Genomic DNA, 15,732 nt, shown 5'->3' with positions numbered 1-15,732 from the left:
CACAGGTCCTTGCCCTGGAACTACGGCTTCATGAGTCACGACAGCAACGACAACGCCGCGGGGTTAGAGGGCAGGTTGGTACGGCTCCGTCCCAGCTAAAAGCGGGGGAGGCTTGTCCCGTCGCAGGAAGAAAAGAGACGCCGGCCTTTGCCCCGTGTGAGGATCGAACTCACGACCTTCAGATTATGAGACTGACGCGCTACCTACTGCGCTAACGAGGCGGCTGGCTGCACCTTCCCCGCGCTCGGCCTGGACGCTGCCCCTCGGCCCCGCCCCGGCGGCCTCCCGCCCCGCCGCGGCCGCTGAGGGCCCGGCCGCCGCCTCAGCCCCGCCGCGGGAAGGGAAGGGGCGGGAGGGGCGGCGCGGCCCTTCCCCTGGCTGCTCCAGCGGGCTCCGTGCCGGACAGGCTCGCTGTGGGACCCCACGGTGACTGAGCGGGGCCCTGTGGAGGTGGTGCGGGGCTTTGTGGTGACCGTGGAGCTCCGGGGTGACCGTGTGGGTCGTGATGGTCACCATCACGGTGTGGGATCCTGTGGTGGCCGTGTGGGACGTGGGGAGTGGCCGTGTGGGACGCCAGGGTGACAGCGGGGCTTCCCTGGGGCGACGCTGTGCGGCCCTGTGGTGACGACCTTGGGTGGCCTGTGTGGGGCCCTGCTGTGACCGTGATGCGGGACATTGGGGTGACCGTGTGGGACCCGAGGTGACAGCGCTGGCCCTGGCCAAGGCGGGGGGTCAGAGCCCTGCTGCGGGTAGGCCCTGGTTGGCGTTGACAGGGCGCGATCTTACACGTCAGGTTAATTAGGCGGCATCATTTTCGGCATAATTGCGCGGAACAGGTCAGTAGATAATTAGTGACTTTTTGCCGCGTCTGGCAGCTGCGGGCGGATGTTGGGGGTGGGGGGAGGGACGGGATAGTTTTTAAGATCACGCCAGGAGCTCAGGGACGGGCCCCACCACCACCTCTCCTTGTCCCCCAGTGGGTGTTTCCAGCCTTTTGTGGCTACGGGATTAAAATCCGAACCATTTCATACCCTTTTCTCTTTTCATATATATATGTTTGTGTCATCCTCACATATAATTACTTTTTCCCCCCCATAAGGCATCTGACATAGACCCAGAATCTGGGAAGCTACCCTGGAAAAACTGGGCCTGTGTCACTCCAAGTGGCCCTGAAGATGTCCATGCTCCCGAGCGCGTTGGTCAGAGTGGCAGCAGCCTTTCCCTGCTCAGATGTGCTCTCAGCAGCCCATACCCCTGTGCAAAAGCCCAGACCAGCATGTCCCCTCGATCCTCCACTCCCCTCCGGAGCTGTGGCACGCTGGTCCACGGATATAGAGCTATGCAGGGCGAGGGCAAACCCAGCCTGTGTGAGAAAACTGTGTCACACGTGCCTCTGTGTAAAAGCATGCATACAGGTATTTATGGCGTACCTCAGGCAGGGTGCCTTCCCACCCTGCCTCTCCTCGCCCCCGCGCAGTCATACCAGTTGGCCTGGCTCCCTGGAGGCACTGCGCCTCTCACCCCGCTGCGAACCTGTGCCTCTGTCCTGCTAATGACACAGCAGCTGAGCTGCCACGGGGACAACGTGACTCCAGAAGCTGCAGCCTGGGAAAAAAAAAAAAAAAAAAAAAAAACCAACCAAACAGCCCTAAATGTGCACAATCAAGTGATGAGTGTTTGTATTTCTGATGCTTTGAGGCCAGCTCACAACCCTCCCTCCACATAATATTCAGGATGTTTGGGAAGGGGTATTTTTCTTTTAATAGGATGGCGTAGTCACAAAGCTTTAAAGAAATAAATGAGTGAATCGTCTATGGTAATAGCAACATACTATGAATGGGGCACAGTGACGAAGTTCAAGTCTATTTTTAAGCCTGCCTGGCAGCATGTGGGTCCAGACAAGAGTCCGTGACCCTTTCTGCTGTTCTGAAGCTAGGGACATGGCTGATGTCTCTCTCCCAGTTCAACGTCAGTGTTGTTTTTGCTCCCTAACGAATACTATGGGAAGACAGAGAAGCCTCAAGCTGTTTTGAAGATTGTGCAACGATGCTTGGGAGCCTACCTGCTTTTGCTTGAGTGCTTTCTTCCCTCACATTTCACAGGATGCAACACGAAGGGAAATACAACCGAATCCGACGGCCCTGGTAATTGGACTCGAATCCTTCGTATGCCCTGGGGGTGAGGTGGGTGCCTCTCAGATAAGCAATCTAATCAGCTTTGCACTTGTGTCCCATCTGGAAACAGATTGTTGCTGAAGTACACCACCACCTGAGAAGCAAGCTTTGGGTTTTTTTTTGAAGATAATTGTACCAACAAAATCAGGGAGTGTGAATTTGCCTGAGGTAATAAGATCTCTTTATTTTTATTCATAGTTAATTCGTTCAGCTGAGGCGATTTCACGCCAGAATGCAGTCTCCGAACAACGATGATTGCGCTGCCTGCGCCGCGCAAATGCATGGTGCCTGCCTGGCAGATCGACTGCTGCGACAAAGAGCCATGAGCCACTCCAGACACATGGGCAAGATAAGGAAAAGGCTGGAGGATATCAAGAACCAGTCCCCGAAGCCGACAAAAGCGGATTTCAGCCACAATGAAAGCATAAGGTTGGCCACCGACGCCTTCCTGGACGGTGGGACAGACTCTTACCTTGAAACTTTAAGCAAAGAAGGCGAGGTGGATTTCCTCTCCTCGGTGGAGGCTCAGTACATCAAGGATAATGCCAGGGAGTCCTATTATGCGCAGGAGTCCCTGGCTGCTGACGGGGCAACTGCACCAAAGCAGAATGATACCGGGTCACTCCCTTCAGGGACCTACTTCCCCACCATTTCTGACAGCAGTGAGCCAGCTCTGCTGCACACGTGGATTACAGCCGAGAAGCCCTATTTAAAGGAAAAATCCACTGCTACTGTGTATTTCCAAACAGAGAAGAACAGCAACATTAGAGACATCATACGCCGGTACATCAACAAGACCACTCAGGTACGGGGAGAGAATTGCTGTTCCTCTGCACTCGGTTGTCTTCCTGCTCTTAAAAAGATCAGGTAAACGTGGTATTTGATCTGAGCCGGCCTTGTGTGTTGCAGTGTAGCTTTGCTCAAGAAAGGGGCTGTAGAGAGCCTGTTGTTGAACACAGGTAGTACTTTTGGGTTTTTTTTGGTACTCATTCCAACAACTTTTTATGTTGGTGACAAAAAAAAAAAAAAAAAGCATTCCCTCTTCTTTTAAACTCCCATTAACCCAGCAGAGCAAATGTGCCATAGAAAGGGCAGCTGAGCTCTCTCCCTTCCCATGCATCACCAGCAGGATGGTTTGCTCTGTTCAGACCATTGCACCAGTAACAAGAATTAAGCTAAAGCAAGCTCTGAGCTATTAGCAATTGTTTCAGGGTATTCGTGGGAGGTGTGGGTGAAGGGGAGCCCAGAGAAGGGCATGTGTGTCTGGTGTGCCAGCAGCCGTCCACAGAGGAAGGAAATTATTAAGAAAAAAGACCTTTCATCCCTAATACATTGTCAGTATCACTAAAAATGCCACGTGGGTTCCATATGGAGACGCTGCAGCGTAACTTGGCACGTGAGAAAGGTGCGGATGATGCCCCTGACAACAGACAAAGTGACAGGGGGGCTGCAGAGAGGTGCCAGCCACAAGCCAGTCTGGCCATGCACTGGGAAACCAGAAGCTGAGCAGCTGGAGGGGGACAAAAAGCCTCTGTCGTGTGTTCTGGCAGCTCTCCTGTTTTCCTGGAAAAAAAATATTTGACATTTCAGTGCTGTGTTTACGATCGTCCAGGAGTTTTCCCCTTGTATAAACTTGAGACACGACTAGCAGTTTCACAGGGGAACAGTCAGGAACAAAACCAGGCTGCAGCGCCTGCTGTGCGGCACAGGCTGCAAAGCCCACTGGAGTTACGGACTTTTGCTTTATTATTCTCCTGCAAGTGTTGGGCCTGACAATGATGAGTGTAATGGCAGGGGAGAAGAATCCCCGTTGGCAACTGCCCTGTCAAAGGCTACAAGTGCTCAGCACATCAGGGGAATCATAGATCAGTCGTTCTAAGTTGGCGGCATCAGAAAGATACAGTAACAGAAGAAATGTCTCTGATTGATAGTAAAATAAGCATCAGTAAAGTATCAACCCAGGCCAATTTTCTGTCTCAAGAGGAGAAAATTTGTAGGGGAAAAAGTGGGAAATGTAATATAAATCCATGGTTCACATGACCTTCTTAACCATCTAATTTACATTACAAGAGGGTGCTGGAGCAACACTTACACACAGTATAAATTTGGCAACTGCTTTTTGAGTACAGTTTTTCAACGGCAGCATTTATTAATTAGTATTTGATAAGGGTCGATCCTGGATAGCCTAGTATGTGATATATCCATTAACAACTTAAACAACAGAAAAATGACTGTGTTTGTAGATGACACCAAACTGCAGAGGATTGGCGTGTAGTACTGTAATCTTAACACATTTTTGGAATAGGTGTGAATCATAAAATGAAATTTGGGCAAAAGAAATGACAAGTACTGCAAGTAAGAGAGGAAAGTCAGGTACAGAAATACAAATTGGGAACAGCTGGTGAAAAAGCAGTACTAGAGAGTAGTCTGGAGCTACGGTGAGGCTGGATGCATATTGTGCCATTTAAAAAGACAAGGTGAGTTAACAGTAAGAGTGGATGTGACATACTGGGCAAAATTGTGCCACTTACCTAGCACTGGCGAGGCCCTTTCTGAAACACCATGCTTTGGCAGCAGAATGAAGGTGTGGGATCCTCACTGCTCTGCAAATAATTTGGCTTGCCTGAACAGGATGCTGGCTGTGCAGGATGTGCTTAGTCTTGTAGGATTTCCTTGTGGGGGCGAAGGGAATAAGCTCGCTGGTAAGTGTGGGCACAGGCTTTGGAGTAAGATTCAGTGCAAGTTGGAAGCAATTGGTAAGACAGATCTGCAGAGATACTGTAAAGTTTGTTTTGATTGAAGATGATATCCTGTGAGTGCAATTATCAAGGGTTGCCTTTCTAGTCAATGGAGATATAGGCACCTTCTGAAGATAAATCAGATATTAGCTGGGCAGAATTGCCCTGCGGAGATGACCCTTTCCATGAACAATAGCAGACGTCAGTGAAGACCAGCACCTTCATGAAGCCGTGCCCAATGCTGAGCATAGGGGCTAGACTATGGAAGTGGTTTTATATCACATCTACAGTTCCTTGATCCACACTGGCTGGAGGCTGTGCATTTAAGTAGCTGTTGGGGCTTTTATGCCCAGTCCTGAGACTTTTATACGCTGTCCTGCCAGTTGTGAGTTGGGAAGCATGGATGTATGGGTAAATTGAAACAATTAGTTTATAAATCGTTACTAAGAAAACCCAAAACAGATGTAGCTGTTGCAGTCTGTTGCCCCACCACCACCAACAGTGAGGATTTAAAGCCAGGACCGTTCCAGGTGTAAGTCATAACAGAGAAAGCGTCATCCAGTGATTCTTGCTAAATGCATGTGACTTATGAAAGCTAGTCAGCCATTTGGCAAGGGCTGCGGTCTCTTATTTTAGCGGCATCCTTATTATTCTGTGATTAGCACTTCAATGTATTTCCTAGTGCTGAAATCTCACCTACAAATTCATGGGTCATTTTGTGTTTTATGATTAAAAGAGCTTAACTGAAGTGCGTATGTTGTGTGTTATATTGGCTTTATATGAGCAATAAAACAATGAAGCAATGTGTCTCATCAATTTACTGATTCAGGAACTTAGGGAGAAAACCAGAAGAAATATCCACATATATCTCCAAAGATTTGTGTTTGTTACAATATTTTTTTTTAAACAAACTACGTTTCAGTGGCCTCACAGGCAACCTTAAGTTACGTAAATTGACTCTGGTAATGCCTCTGCTTTTTTTGCCTAGGTGCTAGCTATCGTGATGGATGTGTTCACAGACACTGAGATTCTTTGTGACCTCCTGGAGGCAGCTAACAAGCGCATGGTGTTTGTCTACCTGTTACTCGATCATGGCAATATAAATCTCTTCTCGGAGATGTGCGACAAGTTGCAAATTGCCGAGGATCTCTTCAAGGTACTGTGGCTCTGTGAAGCTGTTAGGCTCAGATTTGTATGCCTAACTTTAGGCACTGTGAGCTAGAAGCATGGTTATGCTAGGGTCAGTCTACCTTGTAATTAAAAGGGAGCGAGAGATTTCCAGAGGTAGTGTTATTGCACCTAATTCTCCTCTGAAGATGCCTACATTTTTCCATGGATGTTACAGGAAGTTAAGGCATTTCCATTACATCCTTAGATGAAACTAATCTGGGCCCTGAAGTCTTAAAACAGAGTTAAGTCAAGTCCCCTAGTAGAGTTGTCCAACATAAGCATTACAATTGCTTCTGTTTGATAACTCCACAGCAGCTGTGGTCTGGCAGCCATGGGTAGTGGGCACATGAAACTTTTTCATGGCAATACCTTGGTTGCAGTAAGTGGTTTCTGATAAAACCTGTTGTTAAAGCTCTGTTTTAAAGATAATGCCTCAAATTTAGCTGGCTGTTAGCTTAGCCCGCCTTCATCTCTGCCAGAGGGAACTGACCTTAAAAATAACCTCCTAGGGACCATTTCACTTGTTACTTGAGATGCTGTAGGGCACCTGTGGCACCTTCATGGGGATGGCTGCTACCACAGATGCAACAGCCTCCTGGATGGCAGCTGGAGGGCAGGCAGGAGACATGCACCAGAAGCCTGTGTTTCAACAGCTGAATTCCACCCCAAATGTATAAAGAAACTCAAATTAATAGAACATGCTCATAACAGTGTTTGCATGTCTGTAAACCCCCACTCCTTAGGAGGAACAAGCCTGTGCTATTTATTGTAAGTATGCTGCTACGATGCACAGGCTTCGACAATGTATGAGCCAGATCCTTGATGCCTCTCATTTTCTAAGGCCTTGATTCTGCAAAGTGTGCGTATGGACAGCAGAGTCAGGTCTGGGTGCCTGGCCTGCCTTAAATGCACTTGCTCAGGTACAAGGACAGTGCAGAGCATCACATGGGCCAAATTGACCTGCTTCTCCACTCACACATGTATTTGCATCTGATTCTGCAGGACAGCATTCGTCTGGGCAGCATGTACGTACTTGCAGGCCCAGATGGATTGGAAGAGCAGAGGTTTTGCCCTGCTGAATTGTGGCATAGCCAATGTAAAACAAGAGAGCTTACAGCTAGAGGAAATTGTTGCTGGGGTGTCAGTGGAGGTAACAGATAGCTCTCAGCTATGGACACATCTCACACTCATTTTGGTTGGGGTAGCATCAGTTATCGTTACACAGCACAGCTCCATCTGCATGAATTTCCATGCAGGTTTATATCCCCATTGAAACAAGTAACCCTGTGGCAGGTGAGAGACCTTGGCTAAGTTTCCTCTAGCCCCAAACCTTCAAATATAACATTGGAGAGTCTATGAAGAAGTCATAATAAACACTGGGGAAGTGAAGAGCTAAAGGCAGTGGGGGGAAAGGGCCCTTTCCTTCTAATTTTTGATTATAAAAAAATTCACTCTGTTCATTTTTTTTTTTCTTTACAGAATATTTCAGTCCGCAGTGTTACTGGAGAGGTTTACTGTGCCAAATCAGGCAGGAAATTTTCAGGACAAATACAGGAAAAATTTCTTATCTCTGACTGGAGATACGTGCTCTCTGGATCTTACAGGTGAGATAAGCCATTGCAGTTCATGTCCAGGTGCTCTTTTATGATTTTTAATATTACTTCACAAAGAAGTGCCATGGAAATTTTTGTACAGGTGAGAAGGTTTTTTTTGAACAAAACTCCCTCATGTTTTCAAATATGTGCCATTTTTCAGTAATCCACTTAACTTGCTTTAAAGCTGATGTTAGTTCTTTATGGAGTGTGGTATTTAATTTAAATGTTCAGAAACTAACTTTGCCAGTGCAGCCCTGGAGCAGAACTAGAAATGTGTACAGCTTAATATTATGCTTTCCCTATTGTTTGGGTCCTCAGATGCTGTTATCATGAGACATGATACATTTCCATCTCCCTTGGGATCCCTTAATGTAGCACATGTCACTCAGCTTATCTGAGGATTTGTTCTCCATGTGACAAGTTTAGTGATTAAAGGTAAAACAGAAATACTTCAGAGACTTACTGTTTTTTCTTGTGTTTCATTAACAGGTAGGCAGTATGCGTCTACACAACTGTTTTGCCTTCCCTTTTATTTCCTTTTTTTTTGTTGTTTGTGAGCTGAGTCTGTAACTCTCCACTTTTGTGCTGCTATAATTATTTCGCGTAGAGGATGCAGTATCTCAACAACTGGGGTTTTAATTAAGATCCAAGATCCTCCAGTCAGGGAATTTCAGGAGACTCTGAGCTTGCATCAAATAAATGAAGTTGCTGAGCCTCATGGCTATGTAGATAGCTTCACAAATGACCGAGTGTATCCTAGAAATCAAGATACAAAAAGACAAGAGGTGATTATTTAATTAAAAGGATGAGATTGTTTTTCTTAATCCCAGTTTATGGTTTGGAAGCTTAAATGCCTCTAGTCTGATAAAACTGTGCCACCAGGAAGATTACATAACTATAGTGACGAAGGTAAAGGTGACTACATGGGGTTAGTGCACGCTGCAGGAGTTTGGCTGTCCACAGAGGCGAGCATCCAGTTTTCATTCAGTTTCCAAATGAACCATCAGACAACAATGAGTGAACACTCAGTGGGTTTTTTTATTGGCTGCCCTGTGATTTTCTTGTTCTTTCAGTTTTTTTTCAATCCCTCACCAAAGATGTGTAGAAATGCAACAGCAGATTTATATAGAGAGTAGAAGTGAAGGATGTGTGGGAGAAGAGGGACAGAACAAGATCTATTTTCTTTAGCCAAGAAGCTTCCTTTGGACTTCTCTTTTCAATCCTAAAAAGAAAAAGAAAAACCCTCAAAGTCCTGTGCAGAGTCACTTCTGTCATTCTCTACTGCTGATGCAATATCTTCTAACCTGAAGAGCCTTGTCAAACTAGGTAATCCCCTATCCAGCAAGCAAGCAGAGAGGGTGGTGAGGAACAAATCTATACACTATTTAACTTCAGCATGCTCAGCACCAGTTTGCAGATTCACATGGGTTATAGCTGGCTATCAGTACATGGCATTTCTGTAGGCTTGCTAGCTCTCACTTTATTAATCTGAAAGTTTTCTGTTATCCCTAAACCTTATCTACCAGCCTCTGCAGGTGTAAACAAGAAAGATGTTGAGTAAAACAGACTCAAACTCTTCTGCAGTGCATTTGCTGGAAATCAGATTGGAATAGATCTTAAAACTAATCCAAAAGATCTTTAATACAACAGCAGATTTCACCTAAGTGCTGTGTTCTGCGTGACTTTGTAATACTGGTGGGCGGAACAGGCTGAGGAAATAAAATAGCCCTTCCGTACATACTGCACTAAAAGGGACCCTGGCTCACTCTTTCTACCCAGAGTGTTTAGGGACAAAATATATTTGCCTAATGGACAACAAAGAGGACTGAAGCTGGCAACTAGTTAGAGGCAAAGAAACCACCACTGAGTCTGTGGCATCTCCCGCTCTGGAGTGGTTTTTAAAACCACGTTAAAAAGCCATTGCTTGGGTCAGTGTGGATAAGTGTGGTCCTGCTGCACAGGGCACACTGGAGCTGAGAAGCTTCTGAAGGCTGTTTAACCCACATGCCTGCACAAGTGCAGGCATGAGCAAGTGTTTTAAGTTACAGATTTCTTTTCGATTTTTATTGCCAAAGTCTATGGTGTGGGGTTAGGATGCAGTATTTCTTTTTGCTGTCTCTCTGTTACTCTACCCCATCCTATGATAACTGTTATTCCTTTTTTTAAAAAAAGAATTTGAAGTTAGGTAGTGCATGAACTCAGTGCTCCTAAAGAAGGCAAAATGAAAACAGCAGAAAGCATAGACCTTGATCCTCAGGAGCAGCTGCGTACCTCCCTGGCTGCCACTCTGAAAGCCACCAGCCTCTTCAGAGCCAGCGTCTAACATCTAACACTGGGGTGCTTTGCTGAGAGCATCCGTTCAGGTGGGGCAGGTTCCTCATACAGAGGTTATCCCACCAGCAAGCAACACTAACGTGTAGGTTAATTCAAACCCGAGCTCAGGTGAAAAATCCAGTCCTTCCATTTCAGATTAAATGCGTGTAATGCTGCATGTTACTGTAGTGCTGTAAATACAAGGGATGAGAGCATCTCTAATGAACTGCAGCTGCAGTAATGCAGAGGGTACACTCAGAAAGAAACAAGTCCAGTGCAGACTGGGCAGGAGAGGCAGGTTTTGATTCAGACAATCATAAATGAGAGGATCCAGAACAGCACATGGGGCCTGGGACAAAGCCCTGGAAAGACAGCTGAGAAGTAGCTATCAATGACTGAATTTGTGATACAGCTTTGGCCCCAAGCTAGGCAGTAATTCTTTGTGCTTTCTCTTCTTTCTGATGTACTTCACTCAAAAAGGCCTGGTAGAAAAATGATCCTTCTGGGCAGATAGTGACAATAACAGAATTCTCTGAGCCTTTCCCAAAAGAGCACTTGGAATTGTAAACTAAGGAGCAAAACAGGGCCTGAAACCTAAGCAATGAATTTCCTCTTAGAATGAAGCCAATGAAAACCTGTTAAGTCTTTATGTCTAGTTCTGCTTTGTTCTTCAGCAAAGTGCACAGAATGTAAATTGCTGTGACTCACTACGTGAAGTCCACAAATGTTTGTCTAAAATCACGCAGGTCTCACCTTGTTACTTTACAGCTGACCCATTTGCCATCAGTCTATGGAGAATCTTTGGGCTATTAATTGGATCCAACTTTCTCTGCTTACAAGGGTTACAGATAAGATCGATGAACCAGAAATGAGTATCTGTCTGTCGGGTACTGCAGGAAGTTACGTGTGGGAGTAAATTATCAAAATTGGTTGCAACAGTTTTTTCCTCTGATTTTGTTGGGTTTTAAAAAGCCATTTATAAGTGTAATTGATTTTTTTCTCTCTAAATTTTATTTTATAAACTAGATATATCTCTAGCACATAAAGTATAAACCTGACACTCCACACCTCAGCCCTTTCATGAGTTTGTAACCTTCAGCATAGATATCCCAGACTAATTGTGTGGTTTTGTGTTTGTTCCTGGCTTCTTATCTCCTTAACAGTTAGATGAAGGACTTGCAAAGGTTTAGAGAGTGCTTCTTAGTGAATAAAGGCAATGTTGAGCTAGCACAGCAGATGCTACCCACACAGCAGGGAGTTAGCTTGCTGTGCTGTTTACCTCGGCTCCCAAGGTTTTGTCCGTATTTAGAATGATTTGAACAAAGTAGATGAGAAGTGCCTGTATTCTAGTAACTTACTGTATATTTTCATGTCCAATCATAAAATGTACAGTATATATTGTAGGGTTGCCTGGTGGCATTGAACTAGTGATTTCTTCACTCCTCCCCTTGCTCCTGAAGCAACAGTATAAAACCACTCTATGCCCCAAACCCAACCCTCTTTAAGAATACTCCAAACAGGCAGATGCAAATTGTCTGTCTTTATTCCCTTAGCATCAGCTCAGGCTGTCAGTCCTACTGAGTTTCACAGGAGTTTTGTCAAAACATGACAAGAACAAGATTTAAAGTGCACACACCTACAGCCAAATCTGGCTCTCAGCAATCCTTGTGCACATCCAGCGTAGCTAATGAAGTCACGCAGGAATAACCATGGCAGAGTTTTGCCAACACAGAATAACCTCAGGTTCAAGTCCAATGCTGCTCTGTATCCTCTGCTGCACAGCTCGAGCCCCGGTCAGCTCAGGGAGTAATTACATTTCATTCTCTCAACTATGCTCATTTTATTGATGATGATGCTGCTGCTCAGACAAGGCAGGCTGCACAGCACAATCAAGATGGCTTGTGGTTCTGTAAAAGAGCACAAATTTATGTTTGCTGAGTGGATTAGGGAAGCACACAAAAGAAAAATCATTTAAGAACGATGGGGTATCCTGAGGTGTGTCTCTGGACTACCAGAATGAAAACTATTGCAGTGTTTCTCCCTTACTTTATAGCAAAATGGTATTTTTATTTTTGGAAAGGCTGTAGGAAATATTTATAATTTCATTTTCTCTGTAATGAAGAAAATAAGCATTTGTCAGGTGTGGCAGTTTGTTTAGTGGGAGTGGCATGTGACAGGTTGGCTTTTTATGTGTTTCTCTGGACCAATGCAGGAAAAGTGTGGCAAAATAAAAACAAAGGATGGTTATTTTTCGCTAGTCTTTCTAATGTCAGTTTTGAGTAAGTGAAAGTTACCAACTGACACAGCATTCTGCAGGGAAGGTACAATTTATGTGTGTGCAGACAAGACGTGATAAGAGCTGAATTTAAGCATTGTGCATGAAAGAGAGGTACCCAAAAGAGGGGTCTAAACTCCTTTCCATGGAACAGATGCCCAAACATTGGGTATTGTATCTGACATTTAGTCCTGCAGTGGATCTGGATCACTGCTTCCTTTAGGAGATTGTATAACTTTACAAGGTTTCTTGAAGGTTTTAGAGGCAGCTGCAATAATAAAGCTTGATCCGAGTCAAAGAGCACTGATGTGAACTGACCTGAAATTCAACTGCGACACCATCTTCCTCCTGTGTTTAGACAAGGAACTTCAGCAGTAAAACACATTTGCCTTTCGCACCACCCCTGCAGGGATCTCCAGTTCCTAATAGCTGACGTTAATGCTAACCCTCACCTTGTCTCTCCTTCCAGCTTCACATGGTTATGCGGCCAGGTTCACCGTAACCTCCTCTCCAAGTTCACGGGTCAAGTTGTGGAGCTGTTTGATGAAGAGTTCCGACACCTTTACGCACTGTCCAAGCCAGTGAGGGGACCAAAGTCTCCACCACGTACCATGCCCTTCCTGTTCAGCAAGAGCTGGGCCCCCCAGCGCAGCCTTCCCTACAGCAACGAGGAAAGCGCTAACACTCTTTCCGATCCCTTCAGCAGCCTCTCAGCCGGCAGCACCCACCAGACCAAGCAAACCCCAAGAACTCTCATATTCAGCAGCAACTTCAGCCCCCAGTCACCTCTCCATAGAGTTAATTCCTTCCACAGCTATGTCTCATTCACAGCCCCACCACCACAGAAGGCCATCCAGGCTAACTACTACCAGCCGCACTACGTGGCCGATAACTCCGCAATTCTGTACAACAACATGAACATTTACAGACCTATAAGACTTAGACAAGAGGAACCAAACAGGACAGGGTTAAGCTCACCCTGGAGATGCCTCCACAAAGCTAACCTGTTTGCATAATAACCACCTTGTTTTGAATTGCAAGTAAATGTAGTGAGGACCTGTTTAGCAATCGCTTGTGTACTGATGAATATAGAAATTCTGTATAATACAAAATGAGGATGATTTCAAGCCTCTTGTTTTGTTTTGCTGCTTATGGATGCTTCGTTTCCCTAATTAAAAAGCCAAGCCTGCTAACATGTAAACCTTGGGTGCATCATGATCCCAGGAAGAACGCATCTAAATAATGCTGCTCACAGTGCAACACTGCTGCTACCTATCACCTGCCCTTGGTAGCATATTCGTGTAGCAGTAGATTTAGGTGGCTAACTGTTTTTCATATGGCCAGGCACCTGAAAGTGGGGTAAGTCACAGTTTATTACTATGCATTTTATGCACTTGCATAAGGGGACTGAAGGCTGCTATTTATGTGCCAAACCGAGGCAATGCTGGCAGCAGCAGTCTACCTTCATGCTGTTATCGCACCTTAATCGTGATTTAGGAGGACTCCTTTAGGGCTGACGGGGAAGCACAGTTTCTGCCACTGCACTGTCTCAGAGCTGTCTGCTTGAGGTGCACAGCAAGGACGTCTGTTCCCAAGGTTTCTCGGAAGGGACCTGCTAACCATGACATGGACCGAGACCGACAATTCAGGTTACGGAGGACATCTTGCAGCCGCCGTATGCTCACTTCCACTCATTAGCGACATGGGTGCATTCCAGCACACTTTGTTACAAACCTCCGATCCACCAGCTCAGAGCAATTTTCCTTACTGCAGAGCAGCCGTGTAGATTCAGACTGGAAAATGAAGCTGAGTAAAGAAGCAAAGTCCTACTAGTAACACACCAGGACTGAGTTCCAATTCATTTAATAGCATGTGGATCTTAGAAATTCTCTCAGTGGACATTTGATTGAATGTTAAGTTAGAGATAACGATGCTGTATTTCAGAAGTATTTCAGAGTTCTTCAAGGTTTCTAATTTTTAAAGAGAAACTCGGTGTCTGTAGTGGCTGTCGAATACAGTTACAGAAGGAGTTACGGAGGTTCAGCAGCTTGAACCAAAACAGAAAGACTTTCTGCCAAATAATCCATGAAAACGAAGGAAAGTTCCGTAAGCGAAAGGCAAAAATTACTAAGAAAATTCACGAAATGAAGGATTTCCATCCAAATCCCAAAGTTACTAGATGCCTAACATCTACTGATTTATCATTAGATTATTTTTTTACACCTGCTTTATATCATCTTTCATCTGACGCCAACAGAAAACAGAAATCTAAACACATCTGCTCATCTGGCCCATTTTGCCTGACTTCTCACCTGCTCTAAAAGGAATACAATTGAATTATTTAGGCTGTGGATTATAAAAATTGTATACAGTAGCAAGATCTCAGGTGAGGAAAGCTTCTCATCCTTGGAAGAGCTATCATTTTGAAAGTATACTGGTAAAGTTTACAGAACATTGTGAAAGGTACAGGATGGACACATCCTGCTCTAGCTTTGGTGTGGCCGTTTTTACCTGCGATCCCAAATTTTGAGTCCACAATAACAATAAACTGTTACATATAATTGTAAATTCTGTACATAGCGACATTTTTCGGATTCCTTGGGAAGAAGGGAAAGATGATTTTCATTCCTATGACAATTCTACTTAATTATCTAAATATGGCAACCATTCAAATAAAAGAGAAGACTTTCATTAAAATCCTTTTGAGAATCATTTTGTTTCTTCATATTCTCTTGATTTGTGCACCTTAAATCTCTTCTCTTCCAAAAGCTAAATGAGTTCCATACAGTCAGAGCCCAGGTGAAGAGGAAACACATTTTGTTTCTTCTGAAATCAACAGGACCAGAATTAAACATACATGTCCCCCCAGCCTAATTAAGATTTTTCTTCTAAATTTGATTCAGTTCCCTGATCCTGTTGTGGCCCAACTGCATGTGGCACAGAGGGGGGGCTCTGGGGAGAAGTTTGTAGACCACTACCTCTGAAGCCTTCATTTCCTCAGGCCATGACCCATGAAATCCATGAAGGAGCTCTTCTCATCTCTGTGGGGCAAGACAGTTTGCCTACAGAAGTTTTGGAGAACACAGCTAATGAGAAGTCGGTAAGGGACAAGCTAACAACCCAGAAGGAGTACTGTGAGTTAAGATGAGCTGATTTCAGCCCTGGATCAGGGACACAGCTTGTGCTAGTTCAAACGACAGCTGAACTTGAACATCAAATGAATGGAATTTCAGTTTTGATGGAAAACAATCAGAGTTTACCATTTCAGCAATGAGTTACGCCAAAAATCCTAACAGGCCCCCACAAGCTTGATCACTCAGTGATGAGGGGAACATGTGGATACAGGCAGCTGCAGAAACTACCCGTCAGGAGGTCACGGCAGGATGCTGACATACCTCATCTACCTGCTGCAAGGGAAGGGCTCAAATAAGCACTGCTACCATACAATGCACCCTCAGCAAGTTTGT

General features: G+C 45.2%; 1 protein-coding gene, 1 long non-coding RNA gene and 1 other non-coding gene across 4 annotated transcripts; 1 reads left to right on the top strand and 2 right to left on the bottom strand.

Moving 5' to 3' along the window:
* Nucleotides 1-148: 148 nt before the first annotated feature.
* On the bottom strand, nt 149-221 carry TRNAM-CAU. Its single transcript has one exon. It is a non-coding gene; the product is annotated as a tRNA-Met (tRNA).
* A 1,725-nt stretch (nt 222-1,946) lies between these two features.
* On the top strand, nt 1,947-14,956 carry FAM83A (family with sequence similarity 83 member A). Of its 2 annotated transcripts, none has more exons than XM_030012803.1 (5): nt 1,947-2,183; nt 2,373-2,979; nt 5,901-6,068; nt 7,562-7,686; nt 12,735-14,956. In XM_030012803.1, the coding sequence occupies exons 2-5, from the start codon at nt 2,407-2,409 to the stop codon at nt 13,279-13,281; spliced, it is 1,413 nt and encodes a 470-aa protein (XP_029868663.1). In that variant the 5' UTR covers nt 1,947-2,183; nt 2,373-2,406; the 3' UTR covers nt 13,282-14,956. The 2 variants fall into 2 exon arrangements, with proteins under 2 accessions (XP_029868663.1, XP_029868664.1); XM_030012804.1 differs by having other exon boundaries at nt 2,032-2,144.
* Nucleotides 11,516-12,801, bottom strand: LOC115340787. Its single transcript, XR_003923174.1, has 2 exons — nt 12,718-12,801; nt 11,516-11,897 (listed from the first exon to the last, which is right to left on the bottom strand). It is a non-coding gene; the product is annotated as an uncharacterized LOC115340787 (long non-coding RNA).
* Nucleotides 14,957-15,732: the final 776 nt, after the last annotated feature.

The sequence above is a fragment of the Aquila chrysaetos genome, chromosome 4, assembly GCF_900496995.4.
Source record: "Aquila chrysaetos chrysaetos chromosome 4, bAquChr1.4, whole genome shotgun sequence".
Lineage (NCBI taxonomy): Eukaryota > Metazoa > Chordata > Aves > Accipitriformes > Accipitridae > Aquila > Aquila chrysaetos.
This window is presented reverse-complemented; position numbering and strand designations above follow the sequence as displayed.

Coding starts and splice junctions, on each gene's coding strand:
- FAM83A (XM_030012803.1), top strand. CDS start 2,407: ATGCAGTCTCCGAACAACGATGATTGCGCTGCCTGCGCCGCGCAAATG. Junction 2,980..5,900: donor ACATCAACAAGACCACTCAG/GTACGGGGAGAG, acceptor TTTTTTGCCTAG/GTGCTAGCTATCGTGATGGA. Junction 7,687..12,734: donor GTGCTCTCTGGATCTTACAG/GTGAGATAAGCC, acceptor CTCTCCTTCCAG/CTTCACATGGTTATGCGGCC.